Source organism: Propithecus coquereli, unplaced genomic scaffold (assembly GCF_000956105.1).
Source record: "Propithecus coquereli isolate 6110/MARCELLA unplaced genomic scaffold, Pcoq_1.0 Scaffold107, whole genome shotgun sequence".
Lineage (NCBI taxonomy): Eukaryota > Metazoa > Chordata > Mammalia > Primates > Indriidae > Propithecus > Propithecus coquereli.
Window position 1 is genome coordinate 912,196 of NW_012134636.1, and position 19,920 is coordinate 932,115.

A 19,920-nucleotide genomic window follows, 5' to 3' on the forward strand; every position below is an offset into this window, starting at 1 on the left:
AGGCCTGAGCCATTGCACCAGCCTCTCCCTTCAGTTTGTGGAGCCATTTGGCTCTAGAACTTTCCAGACATTGGTTTGTCTATCACTTCTTCAATAGCCCCCAGACATCTTTATCTCTTCCCTTCCTAGCAGCAAAGGGCAAGTGTGCTTAGCAGATAGGTGCACACAGCTGCAATGAGTTCTAGAAAGTCCACATATATTCCTACATTCTCTTGGGCTACAGTTACAGGTTACAGCCTATAGTGCCCCATTCACACTCACAAAGCACAAGTAAAACCCAACCATTTTCCCATTTTCAGTTGGAACCACTGCTGTGGCAGATCCCACTGGTGCTCTCGTCCCCTTGTGCCCTATCCCCTCGTCCCCTTGTACCAGGCTTGACTTCCAACTGTCAATGCCTTTGCCTGAGGGTAATCCCTCACAGCTAGGGCCTGTTGTGTCACGAGCATGGAAGGCTTAAAGCACCAGGGAACAGGCCCAAGAAATGAGTGTACTTGAAACTGCAAGGGGTTTCAGCCTAGGTACAGTTGCTTGTCACACAAATACCCAATTATTGAGACAACGAGGACTGCCAAGGAAGAAAGGAATTTTTTAATACTAAAGATCTTTTATTGGAGAATAGTAAAAGCTACCTCAGATCTGTCTCCCTGACTAACAGAGATCATGGGCTTTTTAAGGATGGGCCTTGTGCCTTGGGGCAGGTCAAGGGGGATGGTGAGTCTGGGCATCACGTATCCTGCCTGGGACCTCAGAAACTCAACTCCTTTGTCTTGCAGAAAATCCACCATTTCTGGGAAACAACTCAAAAGGTTAAGTAGTTAGTTAAGGGAGAGGATTATAAAAAACATATAAGGCGGTGGGTCCGAAGGTAGTGAGTTATCTCACTTGATTGTCCACAGTCAGTTATAGGTTGAACTACTTGTTCTACTACTTTACCCCCTTCTCGCTACTGCACTTGAGTAGTCTTAAAAATATATACATATATATATACGTAGGGTGCCGGACACTGGTGGCTCACGCCTATAATCCCAGCACTTTGGGAGGATTGCTTGAGGGCAGGAGTTCGAAATTAGCCTGAGCAAAAGTGAGACCCCATCTCCAGAAAAAAATAGAAAAATTAGCTGTGCGTGGTGGTGCATGCCTGTAGTCCCAGCTATTTAGGAGGCTGAGGGAGGAGGATTGCTTGAATCCAGGAGTTTGAGGTTGCAGTGAGCTATGACGACGCCTCTGCACTCCAGCCTGGTCGACAGAGCGAGATCCTGTTGCATTAAAATCCAGAAAACAAAAACAAACAAACAAAAATCACATAGGGGCCACTGAAAATTGTTCATGCGGCCAGTTGGTTACGTGACCGACAGACGTCCCCTTGCCCCTCGGGTAGGATAACTCAGGTGAGTGTTTTAAACCAGCTCCCAGTTTCTGCAGCATTATTAAACTTTAGTTGCACACAGTGGCATCTGGTTTGAAAACATGCCCCCTTAAATGCTGTCTTTCCTTTCCTATCTCACTTCTATTGTTACGGCAGGGCTGACCGGGAATAGACTGAGAGACACACTCAAGAGATTTTGGCAAAACAGGTTTTATACTTTACACTGGCCGGCAATTTGGCCCAGAGGGGAATTTGCTCTCCCCAAATTCTGAGCACCAGACAAAGAGTATTGCAGTCTTTTATACACTCTGCTTAAGGAGGAGGGGCACAGCTACAACAGGGTTAACTTTAGTGAGACAGAGTCCTAAGCTACTTTACAGCCTGGCACGCTAATTGCTACAGGTGATTTATGGGGGCAGCATGTGCCGGCAGGGGAAGGTCACAGGGCAGGAGGAGGCCCAGTTAAGGATCGCAAGGGAGAAAGCCCGGTAGTGGAATTTCTAAGAATTCCATTTTAGTGGAATTTTCCAATCTTCCACTTCACTATGGTGTTTGTTCCCTTCATCTTCCAGATAGCTGCTTCCACTCAAATCTTGTCTCCAGGCCTGCTTCTCAGAAACTTAACCATTTCAATAACTGCACATTTCTACTCTTGAGAATGCGAAAAGCAAGGCTGCTTGCCCACAGGAGTACCTCAGTCAGGAGAGTATGAGTTCTGGGTGTTAGGCTTGAAGAATTCACCCTCCCCACACTTCCATCCAGACCTCCTATAAAACCTAGCCTCCTCTCCCCTTCCTAGGCATGTAGGCTTTGCCAGACCCTAAGGAGATAAGGGAATGACTTTCTTCATCCCTCCTAATAAAGACTACTTTCTGCTTATCCCTCCTGTTGTTCCCTAGGGAGATAAAGGATCGCAATGCAAGAGGTTGTTTCCGGTTGTTTGAAAAGTATTTGTTCACTCTTCCCAGAAGAACCCACTATAAAACCCAAGGCTTTCCCCTTTTCTCTCATGGATGCCTTTTTCAGCCTCCACCCATCTGCACCCAGATGTTCAAAATAAACAGCATTTTGCTACACATAAGGCTTCGTGTCTCTCCCTCTGGGCTCTGGACCTAACACTGGGGTCAATGAGACCTCGGTTCAAATCCTGTAACTGCCACATACTGCTTGTACAACCCTAAGCAAGTTATCTGACTTCTTTGACCTTTCATTTCCATATTTCTAAAATGGCTTTGCTTGTGAACTAAATTATATAACATATATGACACTACTAGCACCCAAATAACATCTGTAGAAACCACATACCTTACTGCCCACATTAAGAAGACTTTAGTATTCTACCGTCTTTATCAATAGCATTTTATTATTCCAGAAAACCCTTGCCTAGAAAGATAAAAATTGTGAATAACTTTATTGTTTGAGTCCAAAAACTTCCTGAAAGACCCATCAGCTTTTCAATACAGAGCATCAAAGGACACACCCCCAGGACTCTTTGAATCCCTCACCTCAAGATCTTCATTTTGCTGTATTCGCCAATCCTGAATTATTAAGTTTCCCAATGCTAACCACGACCTGCAATGAAAGGCCTGCCTAAAATCGAACTTCAAAAATCTCAATACACATCCCAACTTTGCCCTTCTGGCTATGAGAGACTACTCTGATGATAGAAGCAGTGTTTCCCCTGCCCTTCACTAAGCAACAAACTCAGCCTGGTCTTATCACAGGCTGACAGTACTAGCATTTGACATTCCTTAGATCTGCCATCCCCACCCGCCCCAGGACCGGGCTGCAGAGCTCCGCCCACCCCCCTTTCGTGGAAAAACTATCTTACACGAAATTTAGGAACCAGGAGGCCACATAGTAGGAGGTGGGTGGCGCGGTGAGCCAGCGAAGCTTCATCTGTATTTACAGCTGCTCCCCACTGCTCACATCACCACCTGAGCTCCGCCTCGCCCACAATGGAAAAACTGTGTTCCATGAAACCCGTCCCTGGTGGCAAAAAGGTTGGGGACTGCTGCCTTAGATGAATGTCACAAAGGCACTTTTTCCCTTAAGATTACCTCTATCATTTTCCAATTCACTCAGAACTTAGGAAAGGCTGAAATTTAACTACTCCTTACATTTTCCAAAGAATAGTAATCAAAATTTGTGCACATGTTTTGTTTTTGGTTTTCTCTTTAGCTCTTAAGAATTCTGGATAGCTCTTTCAAACATGACTGAAAAGTGAAGAAAAGTTGTAGCAGAATTTATCAAACACATGGCCAATAGTTAACTGGCCTTTTTGTCAAAGTCCTGGTGTTCTGTGCCTTCGTCTGTATAGGATTTCCTACACAAAGACGCTGCCATTAATGTAGTATCAGAGAAGAGGTGATTGTTTTTGCCAGGAACTGTGAAAAGTTAAAATGTATTCATTCATACCTTAACTGATTCAGGTTCTTTTATGATCATCCTTTGGCATCTGCAGGAAGGCTCACCTAGGTTCGCGCTACAAACTCGTCACAAAGTAGTAAAATTAGCTGTTCTTTATGAGTATGAAAATCACAGTCCCCACTTAACCAGCCCATGTTCTCTAACACACGAAAGCAGAAATAACCATGTTGGGTTGGTCTGAATAGGCTGCCCAAAGTAAATGAAAGCCATACTAAGCATCCCATATAGACCCCTGGCTACTGAATTTTTTGGTCAATAAATTGTAAGTATAAATCTTTCCCATTAGAAAATCTCCTAGATGCAAAAAGTCAGCTATTTCTCTTCCTTAGAGTGTAAATAAACTTCTTTGATTGATGATGAACATGACTTTTCTTAGAAATTTTAATGATTTCAAATCTACAAAATATAACCCTTATACCCTTCACCCAGATTTTCTAACTGTTGACGTTTTGCCACATTTGCTTTATCACTCTTTCTCTGTATGTGTTATAACATATGTAATATACACTGTTTCTTTAACCATTCACAGTAAGTTGAAGCCATCATGCTTCTTTAACCCTTCAATGTGAATTTGTTAGGAACAAGTACATTTACTTACATGACCATGATACAATTATTAAAATCAGGAAATATGAATATTGCTACAATATTATCTAGAGACCTTATTCAAATTTCTCCAGTTATACCAAAAGACATTGTCTCTTTTTAATTTTTTTTACCTTGAACTAAAATGCACAAATATTTTTTAAGAATAATTATCTAAAGGTTCTTCCAAGAAAAAGCATGACTACTACTCATCCCTGCATGAAGATAATGCTTCCGCTTCAGGGTCATAATCAACTGCATCTTTTCTTCTAATTTAGCCCTCAATAAAAATGCAGTATCCTCTGCTTGCCAAAACTTGGAGAACAAAAGCTCTTTCCTCTTGATTAAGAAAAATAATAAGTTAATTTACAGAAATTTGGACAAGTCTCTTGAACTCCCAGAAACCATTTAGCAAAAAGTTGCATAAAAATCTAAAATTCTTATCAATTTGTTTATCCATATTCAGGCTGACAAGAGAAGATCAATATAACATTAATAATTCAAATTCTAAAGAAGTACTTAAGAATTAAGAATCAAGTTAGCAACAAAACCATTTCATCACAGTAATTATTTGGATTGGTTATACCTTTTGGATCTTAAAATAAGATGATTCTTAGTTGTCAGCTTGCTATATTGTGTAAGTTTGGATATTGCTCTAATACAATGAAAACCACCATCTTTATTCAACAACATAATAGTAAGATCTATATTCTGTATTACAGTATGACTGCATGAATTAAAAAAGAATTCATAATACATTGGCACTCACATTAGACCCAAAACAGCACGACTCTTCTCTTATAAAGAGAACTATAAAAAAATGATAAAATAGTATGATCCTCCTTTTTAAAAAGTATTCATCTACCTACCCATCATATCTCTATTTCTGGAAGGATGTATTTATGAAGGTGTTAACACTAAGTATTTCTGGCTGATAAAATTACGGAATTTTATTCTTTATATCTAAATTTTCCATTTTTCACAACAAGTGTAACATCTACTTTAAAAAGTACTTTTGAAAATTTACACCTTTCCAATGAAAACAACCAAACAATCATAAAAGGAAAAATAGAGGACTTTTATAAAAAATGAAAGGGATAAAGATAGAAACACTTAAATATGTAAAGAACATAATTCTAGAAGGTTGGTTTATGATCTGCAATGGACAAGTAAAAGAACACACAGAAAACTTACCAACTATTACACTTGTCAAAAATAACAGGATTATAGAATTTTAAGGTTGAAAAAGGTCTCAACAAAGGCACTAAGTATAGTGCCCCATCTCCTTTCCCTCTGATACCTGAGTATTATGGAAAATACAAATTGGACCAGACAAATAAAGACCACCTATCTCAGATATACTATGATTCTACTAAAGGAATTTGGCCTTGACTGGGCCTTTCTCACTTTAAACCTTTTCCTAAGTTCTACGGTGTTAATTACCCTAATCAAGGGGTCATCTCTCTTGACTATTTAAGTTTTGAAGTCATTAAATATTATAACTGTTACTAACCAACGAATCATCATATTTTGCGACAGCCTTCTGCCAGGCTACCACCAACCAGTATTACAAGTCACTTTATGAGTTTCCAGTTAGATGATACAAATTATTTGAAGTGCGTCAGGGACCTTATTCATATTCAGACACTACATTTCAAAAATCTAAGACAACACTGATGGCAAGATGAAGCATTATTTTATCTGCCACTGAGAAGAAATTGAAGTCAATTTAGCTATAACTTCCTTTTCACTTAGAATTTTTAATTTATACACATCCAGAGAGTTCTTTAAAGTTTATGTAGACATAGGTTTTTATCTTATACCATTGTTGTGCATATATAAAAAATAACTGAAATAAACTGGTTAAAGTACTCCTGAAACGGCTTTATATTCAGAGCCCAACTCCTTTTCATCATGTTTTGACTCAGCATGCTATCTTAGTTTTTTCACACAAACTCATCCTCTGCACACTAAGACCACCAGAGGTACAGCACTTATCAAATGCACCATACTTGCTGTTTCCAGGAATTTCATCTAAGGCACAGACATCCATTCCGCAAACTGAACTCATACTTTGCTTTCTTTCCTCAATCACATTGCATGTGCTGAAAGATAAGCAGTTTCTGTTCAAAGACAGCAAGAAGTGTCTGAAAAACTGACACATAATACCTTAGCATTAGTTCTTTGCAACACGTAAATCAGTTACGCTGATTGTTATTGCTTTGAAATTTCTTCCATCTATTCCAAGGGATTTGGCCATTTCTCCTGCTTTCAGTCAGTCATGTAAGAAATAGGTAATCCTTTGCACACAGCTCATTCATAAAATGCAACACGTTATGTGTGGGTATTTTTCTTTCCTAGGTCCTATAAGGTACTTGATTGCTTTTCAAGAAAATACAGAATTGTGGTCATTCATTCAATGATGAACGCTATCTGACTAACTTGAAATTTATACCCTGCTGCTCTGTTTCTGTGCTTTTCTTCATACAAAATAAATTTTTTGTTTCATTATCTCATTGACAACATTATTATTAATAAATGACCAACTAATGTAATTCCAACAAATAATCCATGTAACCCAACGGAAGTGAGGACCCTATGAAGAGCCGGGATGCACACCCACTGGCAAGTACGTCATGAATACAACATACTGTCAGCAATTGAAAGATACTGCTGACTATACGACACACCACAATTTTGATATTAAAATATAAAACAGAAAATGTATGTCTTAAAATCAATATAATTAGGGCTGTTAAACCACTTCTAAAAGTCTAGCCATAAATTCCTGAATTTTCCAGTATTACTGAAGAAAACTGAATTGATTTGTTTTATGAAGGTATAATAACCATATATTTATCAAATATTCTCATATCTACCATCTCATTTCATCTTCCAAACAGATCTTAGACGTAAGATATTTTTATGTGCTTTTCAAAGATATATGGAAACATTTCAAAAGACTGAATCCAAAATCACCCAGCAGAACTTAACCCCAAAGCTACTAAACTCAAAACTTTTCCAGCTATACCAGAGCTGCTTCCTACTGCACACTTACTCTTCAACAATCTACTCTTGAATCAGTTGCCAAGTGGTCTGTCCTGATATCAAACCAATACCACTATTAAAGGCTCACTTCTTTCCCACTTTCCCATTAGCCTTAGTTTCTAGGTCTTAAACAAGGAACAGACTCTACCTTTTTAAACTTAAAGATCTTAGACTGACAAAATAGAACAAATAAAAAGGGGACATAAAAAAAGAACCCAGACAAAATTAAAAATTTAAAGATTAACATATTTAATATTTACAATGTGTATAACACTTCCTATTCATATTTCAGTCATGAGTACTAGGAGAAGACACTGCCCACTTTCTCAAGCCAAGCCCAATAAAACCTTACATACCATCACTGAAGCTAAGCTTCCAAAGAGTGCAAGCAAACTCAATTTTTTCTTGTTAAAATTGCGATTAGAAACAACTCAAATGTCCATCAACTAATAAAGGAGTAAATAAAACATATATCCATACAATGGAATATTATTTGACAGTAAAAAGAAATATAGTACTGAAACATGACACAACATGGATGAACTACACTAAGTGAAAGAAGCCAGTCACAAAAAATCACATACTGTATGATTTCATTTATATAAAATGTTTAGAATAGGCAAACCTATAGAGACAGAAAGTAGATTAGTGGTTGTCTAGGGCTTGGGGCAAGAGGTTTGGGGGGAAATAGGGACAGCTAATGGGCACAGGGTGTCTTTTTGGGGTGATAAAAATGTTCTAAAATTGTGGTCATGGTTGTTCAACTCTGTGAATATATTAAAAACCATTGAATTATACTCTTAAATGGGTGAACTGTGTGATGTGTGAACTGTTATCTCAATAAAGCTGTTAAAAATTTGTAATTTTTAGGTAATTTCACTGAGTCATAAGTGTGTGCATGTTTGTGTTTGTGTGTGCACAGACATATACACATATATAACTAATTGTAATGTGAAAGAGTATAAGAGCTTAATATATGTATATTTTTTTGAGACAGAGTCTCGCTCTGTTGTCCAGGCTAGAGTGCAGTGGTATAGCTGCAGCTCACGGCAACCTTGAACTCCTGGGCTGAAGCAATCCTCCTGCCTTAGCATCCCAAGTACCTAGAACTATAGGTGCATACCATCATGCCCAGCCAATATTTAAAAATTTTGTGTAGAGACAGGTTCTTGTTATGCTGCCCAGGCTGGTCTCGAACTCCTGGCCTCAAACTCCTGGCCTCAAGTGATCCTCCTGCCTTAGCATCCCAAAGCTGGGATTATAGGCGTGAGCCACCACACCCAGCCCAAGAGCTTAAATTCTTTTAAAATTCTTTAATGGTTTGATCCCTGCTAAACTGCCGCATCTAGAATAGTGCCTGGCACACAATACATGCTTGCTGAGTGGATGAGTGCAAAAGCATAATGTCAAGCCCTGTTATGAACAGAGTATAAAGGGTAATCTAGCATCACTATGCTTATTTTGAGTTCCTAACAAAAGTTTCATCTCAAATATTGCGTGAGAATAACCCTATATGACCTTACCAAAAGGAAAGCATTAAGGATGGACAAAGAAACTGTCTGATAATATTACCCAGGATCTTGGTCAGCAGAAAGGAAATAATGAGAAGGGGCCACTCCCCTAATGAAGTGGCAGCAGGAACAATGTGTGACTGGGGATAAGTGTCAAGGCACTTTTCTACTCTTTCACTGAGTGATGAGTTACTGAAGCAATGGCATTTTCCTTTTTAACAGTCCTCTCATAGGTCAGTGATGCGAGTAAGTCTGAATGAGGCCAGGACTCCATCAAAGTCACCCTATTTCCCACACTCCCACCACCGGGTAAACACACATCTGACTGCCATGTGTTTCCCCTTTCAGTTTCTTCCCCTCCCACTCCAAGCTCACAAAATGTCCCAATTCACTCTGGCATTCCGAAACATTCAGGCATCCAGTGACTAAGGTTAAAACCTAACTGTTATTCCCTCTGACTCTGATTTTTGTCCATTTTCAACCTGTATTCCTAGAAGATTTGTGCTTACAAAGAAATACTGCCCACTGAACACACAGGAAGGGCCTGATCTAGAATAACAACTTGGGTTACTAAGTGTTTTTCCCTCAGTCAACTAGGGACCTTTTTTGACCTTGAAAACCTTTGGGATAAGGTGGGAAGATTTCCCCTTCCTAATACTTGATTCTGAGTAATTTGAAATTGTTTCCCAGCATTCCTACGAAAGCAAAGGGTCTTTGGGGATATTCTTCTTATGAAAAAATTCCTTCTTAATTTGATTCTACAGATTAGACATAATCTATCATTCTAAGAGCATTGCTAACAATTTTTAAATGAACTAATATTAAAGATTAAGTAATTCCCAAGACACATTCACATATACTGCTGATAGTATTTTAAATTGTTATAATTCATTCAGAAAGTGGCAACACGACCACCTATCTGGGTCAAAATGATGATAAAGATAAAAAAAAATAACTTAATAGAAGCAAAAGGAAGAGCTTTACAACAATGGTACATAAATAAAACACCGGGAAAATGTAGCGATCTAACAAAAACTAAAGAATCTGGTCAATTACGATATACAAACATAAGAGAATATTGCACCCATTAAAAATAACAGTTATAAACATGAGGTAGAAATATAACATTTATAAGTGAAACACCAGAATATAAAATGGTGTGTATGTCTGTGTGTGTATACATACACAAATAAAATGAACACCTTTTGAAAAATATCTTTCAAGATGAATCACTATCAAAGCTCTGGTTTTTAAAGCTTCCCCTATTTACTCAATTAAATTTTTTTGCTTTACTCTCCCATGTACCATGTGTTTCTGATTATCTTTGTTTTCCAATATAGTTGTCTTTAATTCCCTCATTCATTGTCTTGACAAAATTTCACTGCCTATCATGCTTCCTTGTCCAATTCTAGAAAAAAAAATATATATAAAGGCAATAGAGTGGAAAACAAAGTCACTGTATGTTTGCTGCACTACCCTCCTGAATGCTGCCTTGCTATCACTGTGAAGATTACACAGCAGTTAAGGAGGGTTGTAATGGAAGAAGACTGACAAACTGCACTACGCCTCAAAGTTATTTTCTAATTATTTCTGCCTATCTATCTATGTGTGCATAGGAAATAGATATTTAAGATAATTTACTATGACATGTTTCTTACCTATTGCATGAATCTGATTCTGGTGAAGAAGGCACTTCTTGGATATCAGTAGAACTAGAAGAATCATCTGGTCTATCAGACTCCAATTTTCCTGAGGAACACAGCTGTGACTTAGGGAAGTAGTCTGTTACTGAGGTCATATCTGAGAACTTCATTTTATTATCTTCCTTTCCTAAATAGGAAAAAGAAATTAAAAAAAGAAAAGAAAAATTTAAGAGTACCTTAAAATCTACAACCTCTGTATGCCTATTATTTCCGCAACATTAAAAATTGCTATTTGCACTTAGTAAAATAGAAATGTATGTAACATTGATTCCAAAACTCCAGTGACAGCCAGAGAACAAGAATCAACATTACAATGGTGCTAATTATATTGCCCAGCCCATGTTTTTCCAAGATTAATTTAAAAATAAAATTTCTTTTAGAACCAGGAGTAGTAAGAACCTTGTAAGTCTAATGATGCATCTATTTACAGATTACTAAAGAATCCTTGCATATTTCATTGATAAGAGAACACTGACAAACATAAGTATAAGATAAAAAGACTAAAGATTCAACTAATAAGAAAAGCACAATATTTGTCACTAACAAGATAGTGTATCTGTCTGGACATTTCTCTAAATCTGTTAAATAGAATCTAATTTTTCACTATGAAAAAGGAAAACTAATCAGACAAAATGAGTATTTCCATTTGACCTAATATGCATCATATTTCTATGCATCGTTTGTCATATTCTCAGTTTTTCAGGTCTCTTATTGCAGATAAAGGCCCAAAGAAACTGGAGGGATGAAGTCAAAGTGTTTACAAGAACATGACATATAAGTATGGCCAAATATGAATGAGGACAAATAATATCTGTGAAAGATTCTTTAGTGCCTAAAGATTCTTTAGGACTCTGGCTGTCATAACGTGTTTCAGGATTCTGCTGGGATTTCCATCTGTGCTGTCTTTAAGTTTCAGGCGCTGAGTTATACAAGACATACGTGCCAATAGTGTAGGCTCCTTTCATGTGTTTCCTCACAGAGAAACTTAGCTTTTACGCATCACTCATCGAGTATGCTTATAGAAGCAAGTGGCCTTTAACAACAAAGTGCACTAAAAAGAATTGTCAAGGTTTTGTTACGCAGAGAAAATTTATGGAAAAAGAATAGGACAAATTCTTCAAAAAACCTTTCCAAGTTTACACAGTCACGATTTTCCCAGAAATAGTTCTAAGATTTTGTTATACTAGAATAAAAGTATATATCTCAAGAGTATAATTTCTAAAAATACGTTCCTAATGTCATCTGGCCATCAATATGCCATCATTACCAAAACAGAACTGCACCTTCTGTTTACCTGGGAAAGGGAAAAAAGCAGCTAACCAAGACGACCATCCAGAATCTCTAGGATCTCTCCATAAACAGACACCAGGATCACACTAAGAGGAACCAATCACCCAGTGAACTCAGTGCACCAGCAACTGTATCACTCAACTGGCCAGGAACATGCAATCAAGCAGCAAACCAGGGAACAGGAATTCAACTTAAAACAATCCTTTATTTTTGCACATTATTTATATTCTTCTTTCTTCTTCCCCTCTTACATAAGCTTCCCTCTTGGAGACAAACATCATTCAACAAACTGTGGGCACTGAAAGTCAGTTATCCTTCCTACCTGCCCTTAGATCTCAGAATGCAGACCCTCAAATAGAGCACCAAGTGTGAGGCTAAGATGTCAGACCTCCCCAAAAACATGCAACAAAGACAGAATATGCATCTTGTTCACTGTATGACTACTTCAATGCTTATTCTAAAGAGCAATAATTACCCCGGCTGTATGATGCTATACAAAATCCATCTTTTCAGTCAGTCTGTGTCTGTCTTCCTCTCTCTCACACTCCCTACCCCTCCCAGATATGCTCACTCATGCACAGCAATATAACAGCAGCAGTCACCTTTGAACCCCAGAGAACACAATATTTATAGATATTAAGATTTTTTTCAAGCACTAAATTCATTTCTAGGAATATTCTTTAACAACTGCATGAACAAATTCAAGTTGTTCAAAGAACATCAGGTGTGTACTGAGGTAGGCAGCAAGCAACGTACTAAATGGCACTAATAGAATTGAGGACAAAAATAAGGAATGTCATAGTACCTAAAAGAATAAAATACTTAGGAATAAATCTAACCAAGGACGTAAAAGACTTGTATGCTGAAAACTATAAAATTTCTAAAAGAAATTAAAGAAGACATAAATAAATGAAAAGACATCCCATGTTCATGAATTAGAAGACTTAATACTGTTAAGATGTCAATAGTACCCAAAGCAACCTACAGATTCAATGTAATCCCTTTCAAAATTCCAACAACAATTTTTGTAGAAATAGAAAAATCCATCCTCAAAAATCTCAAGGAACACCAAATAGCCAAAATAATTTTGAAAAAGAATAAAGTTAGAGGACTCATGGTCCTCAATTTCAAAATTTACTATAAAGATACAGTAATTAAAACAGTATGGTATTGGCACAAGGACAGATATACAGACCAATGGAATAAAATGGAGAGTACAGAAATAAACCTTTACATACATGGTCAATTGATTTCTGACAGGACTACCAAGAGCATTCAATGGTGCTAAGAAAACTGGATGTCCACATGCAAAATATTGAAGTTGAACCTTTACGTTACATCATATACAAAAATTAACATAAAATGGATCAAAGACCTAAACATAAGAGATAAAACCATAAAATTCTTAGAAGAAATCTTTATCATTGGATTTGGCAATGACTTCATGGATATAACATGAAAAGTACAGACCAAAAAAGAAAAAAAATAAACTGGACTTCATGAAAATTAGGCACTTTTGTGCATGAAAAAATCAAGAAAGCAAAAAGACAACATAGAGAATATTCATAAATATTTTCAAGTCACATGTATAGTAAGAATATATAAAGAACTCTTAAAACACAACAATAAAAAACCCCCACCTAAACATCTGTACCCCCATAATATGCTGAAATAAAAAAACAAAAAAAACCCAAAAGAACCCAATTTAAAAATGGGCAAATAAGATGCAGTGCTCATGTCTGTAATCCCAGCACTTTGGGAGGCTGAGGCAGGAAGATTACTTGAGCCCAGGAGTTTGAAACCAGCATGAGCAACATAGCGAGACCCTGTCTTACACACACACAAAAAAAGGAGAAAAATTAGCCAGGTGTAGTCATGCATGACTGTCTGTAGTCCCAACTGCTTGGGAGGCTGAAGCAGGATTGCTTGAACCCCAGAGTTTGAGGCTGCTGTGAGCTATGATGACACAACTGTACTCTAGCCTGGGCAGCAGAATGAGACCATGTCTCAGAAAAAAGAAAAGAAAAAGAAAAAAAAAAAAAAAAAAAATGAACAAAGGACTCAAATACAAATTTTTCCAAAGAAGAAAAATAAATGGCCAATAAGCACACGAGAAGATGCTCAACATCATTAGTCATTAGGAAAATGCAAATCAAAACCACAATGACATACCTCTTCATACCTACTAAGATGGCTACGATTAAAAAAAAAAACAGAAAATAACAAGTGTTGGCAAGGATGTGGAGAAACTGGATTCCTCATGTATTGCTGGAGGGAATGTAAAACAATGCACCCACTATGGAAAACAGTTCCGTGGTTTCTCAAAAGGTTAAACATAGAAATGCCATATGACCCAGAAATTCTATTCCTAGGTATATATCCAAAAGAATTAAAAGCAGGAACTTAAAGACATTTGAACACCAGTGTTCAGAGCAGCATTATTCACAATAACCAAAAGGCAGAATTAATACATAACAGATAAATGGATAAACAAAATATGGTGTGTATATATACTATGGATTATTATGCAATTATAAAAAGAAATGAAATTTTAATATGTGCTACAACATTGATGGACCCTGAAAACATTATGTTTAGAGAAATAAGCCAATACAAAAAGGCAGATATTGTATAATTTCACTTACGTGAGGTACCTAAAATAGCAAATTCATAGACACAGAAAGTAGAATAGAGATTACCAGGGCTGTGAGGGAGAGGGGAAGGGAGAGTTATTATTAGTAAGTACAGAGTGTGTGCTGGGAATAATGAAAAGCTTCTAGGTGTAGATAGTGGTGATGGTTACATAGTATTTTGAATGTCATAGTCATTTAATGCCAATAGACTTATACATCTATTAGTGGTTAAAAAGATAAATATTCTTACGCATATTTTACTAGAATAAAGAAAAAGTAATAAGAAGTTTCCCTGTGCACTTTCCCCCATTATGATTCTGTTTTGTTCACTGACCCAAAGCCCTGGCAACAGAAATAGAATATTAATCTTGAATTTTAAAATGGATCAGAATTAAGAAATGTGCCATGCATTAGCCTACCAGGTGTATTAGCTTTAGATTGTTTAACAGAACATTTCATCCAAAGTAAACACCTGTGTTCTATAAAAAAAATAACTGATTCTCTTCATAGGATATTTTGGGATCTCCAGCAATAAATTCTACACCCAGAAAATCCTCAAGCTTAAATAACTAGGAAATTTATGATTTATCATTAACTGAAAGGAAGATCACACAAAGGAGATGGTTTCTTCAGGACATTCTTGCAATCATTTTTCCCACAATGATAAACCTAGTTTATATTCAACAACTGCTATGAAGTTTATCTAAAAATACTTTTTCCTATTTCAAAGAACTAATAACTCCAAAGTAAATTCCTTTGGTTTTAATTTCTTTTTATATTAAAAGTAATTAATGAAATTCAACATTATTTTTATTTTTAATTAAAGTCTCTTACCCGTGCATAGAGATAATAGCTTTTCTGTAGATTCATCTTCTTGTTTTGTTATTACTGGGTTTTGTGACATTCTGACAGTTTTCTTATATCCTTTTTTGGCCTGATCCACCAGAAGCTGAAATTCATTCTGATGTTTTTTACCTGAAATTCAAAAGATCTTTTCGGTAAAGCTAGGACTATGAAGGTTAACCATCTACAACTGACAAACTGAATATCAAGAGATGTACAAGCATCCAGAGGCAGGAGGATCACTTGAGCCCAGGAGTTTGAGGTTGCAGTGAGCTATGATGCCACTACACTCTACACTCTAGCTGGGACAACAGAGTGAGATTCTGCCTCAAAAAAAAAAAAAAAAAGCATCCTTAGGAATTACTTGCAATAAATTTAAAAGCTGCCAAGCATAAGAATACAAAGCACTAGGACATGGAAGTGTCTCCTTTTTAACTTCTCCCTTCCTCAAATACAATCATGGAAACATGATATTCCTTGTTTGCTATTCTATGTTTCTTCCCAAACCTCATACTCTAGAGAAGCTTTTGATAGAGCATGAAAGATGCCACTTTCTTAAATATATCCAAAAATACCATTCTAACTTCCAAGATACACAAGAGTACTAGGATACGGAGTACTCATTGAATATAAAAAATAGAAGCGTCTAGGAAATTTGAGTCATAATAACAAAAGATATCCATTCCAATTCACCCTTTTTTCTTTACATTTCCTTCCTGTTTCCCAACAGAACTCCTTTATTTTAACATTCTAAGAACCCCCCCAGCCAATTCCGCATTATCTTAGGATATTATAATACATCAATCTTTATTTACTACTACCTTCATGCCTTTGAATATAATTTAATTAACCCTGGCCTCAAGGTCATTATTATTAACGTACACCAATTTACTCAATAAAGAGTAGCCAGTCATCAACAGCACATAGACTTTAGGGCATCTATTTGTGATTGTGAACCATGGTTCAGATAGCTGAGGTTGCAGTTTACTTATCTAGCAATCTTAAATATGTAAGTCATGGTTCAAGATAATGTCATAAATCCTGTAAAATTTTTAGAAAGAATCATACAGCAATTAATTAAAACAAAAATTTGAGACTGTTTTCATACAAAAACCAACAATATACATTTTATCATTCGGTTTCTTCCATTTTCCTTGTAGCACAATACTAAGGTACAGGGAATACACTGGGTAAAGGGGAAAATGTGTGCTTTAATTGAAAACTATGGCATTATCTAAAGCTGCCCTTCCAGGATTCTGGCTATTTGCTGCCTTTGAGCTATGGTACAACTCTGTGAGTTGTACAATAGAAAACTGAGAGCAATGGAAACTAATTCTTGTCTATACATATGCAAAATCCTGTCTGGTGAGGTTTAACTGACTTCCCTCTCCCACTATGGAAGAAGCCAGTTTTCCTCCATTTGCACATTCATTTCAATATTCCTCATCTATAAATGTGACTTTTCTTTGGATTGTCCTTTGGTTTTTTTTGGTTGTTTTTTTTTTGAGACAGAGTCTCACTCTTTAGCCCGGGCTAGAGTGAGTGCCGTGGCGTCAGCCTAGCTCACAGCAACCTCAAACTCCTGGGCTCAAGCGATCCTTCTGCCTCAGCCTCCCAAGTAGCTGGGACTACAGGCATGCGCCACCATGCCCGGCTAATTTTTTCTATATATTTTTAGTTGTCTGATTAATTTCTTTCTATTTTTGGTAGAGACGGGGTCTCGCTCTTGCTCAGGCTGGTTTCGAACTCCTGAGCTCAAACAATCCGCCCGCCTCGGCCTCCCAGAGTGCTAGGATTACAGGCGTGAGCCACCGAGCCTGGCCTAGACTGTCCTTTGAATACCTTTTAACATCTTATCAGTCCCCTAATTGTGAGTTTTAAAACATCCTTAATAAGAAAACATGGCTATTTTATATCTATGATAACATTTTACTTGCTTTTGAAAATTAGCTTTTAACATGGGAAGAGAGAGCACTAAATTATGAAGTACAACAAGAAAGAGAGGAGAGAAGTTGGATTCTATATTTATACATTGATAGGCACAGCAAAGACATTTGGGAAAGAATGCTCCTAATTCCAATATATTTATGTGTATGGTACATTTATGAAAACTCACAGTGAAACTAATGTGTTAGGTCATAAAATGTCTGGTAAATTTCAAGTAAGAGACTAGTTAAAATTTCAGCAAAAGATATATAAGCTGACTATAAAGATTACTGGAAAAATGGAGCTCTTTAGAAACGAGTAAAATCCTATCTAGGACACAAAGTAGGCGGTTTCTTTCAAGTCTTCTTTCACTCTGTGCAGTCGAGGATAATTATTAAATATCTTGTACTTCTTCAGCTCCCCAGAATCAATGGGCTAACACTACCGCCATCATTACATAGTTTCTGTTAGGCAAGGGTAACACAGTACTATGGAATCTACAAAATTTAGCTAGACTAGGTCTAGGCCATTTTCCCGTTAAGGCCACTGTACACGTAAATATTATGGATTTAAGAATTAGTCAAGAAACTTGCTAAAGTAATTGCATTAACAGTTAAGGAGGCCTAATGACTTTTATCTTATGAAGTAATAAAATCCCAGATTTAAAAGGGATTTTCTTTTTCTTTTAAAAATCTACTCACTCTACAGGTAGGCTGGAAACCGAAAGTAAATGGCAGTCACTGCTCTGGCTTTGGCAAAACAAGTCCAATAACTCCTGCTCAGAAAATGAACGATGCCAACAGATTATAACTAGTAAAATTGTTCCCACTTATCTCTTCACCTAATTTTAGGAGATTTGCCATGTGGCAAGGAGTACTCTAGAGTTTAAAGTCTCAGTCCTAGTGGATACATTTCCTGAATTTACCTCTTAAAAGTCTTAAGTGGCTCAGTTAGTTGTGGGAGATGATGATTAAGTACATGTTTAACCAACTCATATTCTTTAGGATTTTTAATACTTGAATCATACCAAACTTTCTGCCTCTTCAAGTTGAAATATAATCTTTTCTAGTGCCAAGTCAAGCCCTTCATTCCCGATCACCTTAACTTCTCTTCTTTAGACCAGCTCCTACAGCCAGTGTCTCCTGGTCTGTCCCTGAACCCAGTGGTGCACAAGACCAAAACCAGGCTCTCCCATGAGTGGCACAGACTCACGCCCCTCTACAGTGATGCCACTAAGATACTTACTCTGCCGTTAACAGTAATGGCTAACTTTCACTAAGGGCTTATTCATTTAGCTCTGAACTAGCTCCTTTAAATTCATGATCATAAACCTCAAATGGGCATTCGACACTGCTATACAACTCTACATTTCTCTAGTAAAGTTTGCTTTACTATTCTCCAAAACGACCATCTTACCCTTTCTCTTCTTTATTCAAATCTTCAGTACTCTTGTCATGGCCCCCTCTTAGCTGGCCTCACGCTACTTTGAAAAATACAGAATCATTCTAACAGGAACACTGTCATCTTCCAACCACCATTACATCTTGCCTCTGCACTTACGATCTATCTTCCTTGCTGTTACCATGAAACAACAGTCCTTACAGCAATTAAAGACTGCCCCCTAACTTACTCTCTGGATTCTACAGAGAAGGCCTCTCAAAGACAGACTGTTGTTTTTGAAACGGAGAGTGTGGATTATGAAAACAACTCAATAAGCACGGACTGGCATATTTTTCTTAATGAAATAATAAAGAAAGAAAACAGAAAGTGCCAGAGTGCATTAAAAATGAAAAAGGTAAATATGTTTTGTGATACTTTTGTTTCAGTAATATGTGTGTGTGTAGTTAGTAGTGATATAAAATGTATTTGTCACTGTGGGTTGCATCGAAAAGGTCTGAAAGTCGCTGAGTTAAGTATTTCCCAACTTAAAAAACAAACGTAAAAAAATAAATAAATAAACAAAACTCTCCCTTGACCCAATGCCCACCTCTGGCTATAACTTCATTTTTCTGCTCTCCTTGACACAGTAACACTTCTCCCAAAGAGCTGCCTACCTTAATGATCTCACTTCCTCGCCTCCAATTTGGTCTCAATCAACTCTAAGCACTTCTGAGCTTCCTCTCTAATTAAACCTCTTCTCAAGGTTTGCTGCCTATGAGCTGTGAAATCCACTGGTTCCTTCTCTCTCCTTTTACACCACCTTTCACAACATTTGACACAAGGCATGATTTCCCCTTTCTTGACACATTCTCTTTATCTAGATCTTCTGATGCCACGTTTCTCAAGTTTTCCTATCTCATGGCCATTCATTTTGCTGGCTCCTCCTCCTCTGGTCATCTTCTACACGCTCAAACAGCAGATTTCCAAGTGCAGTGGCTGACTGCTAAGGATCCCTGAGGGTTCTCATCTCAGGGCTCCTTAGCAGATGAGGTAAAATCTACTGTCACAGTTATACTAAAAAGTTGGCTTTTTTTGCTACGTTGACATATGCACTGTAGGATGAGTACCTGAGGAAGCACTTGTTTGAGCTGTGGCTCAAGTACTCATCGTACTTTGGTACACATCAGAACTTTATTTGTAGC

At 37.2% G+C, this 19,920-nt stretch overlaps 1 protein-coding gene across 1 annotated transcript in view; it reads right to left on the reverse strand.

Annotated features, from left to right (window-relative positions):
- RAD18 (RAD18 E3 ubiquitin protein ligase) overlaps positions 1-19,920 on the reverse strand; it is a 173,197-nt gene that overhangs the window by 95,237 nt on the left and 58,040 nt on the right. Inside the window, exons 9-10 of the mRNA XM_012646512.1 lie at positions 15,404-15,544; positions 10,602-10,773 (exon numbers count right to left, since the gene is read on the reverse strand). Of these exons, the coding sequence (XP_012501966.1) occupies positions 10,602-10,773; positions 15,404-15,544 (313 nt within the window). The remainder of the gene's footprint in view (positions 1-10,601; positions 10,774-15,403; positions 15,545-19,920) is intronic.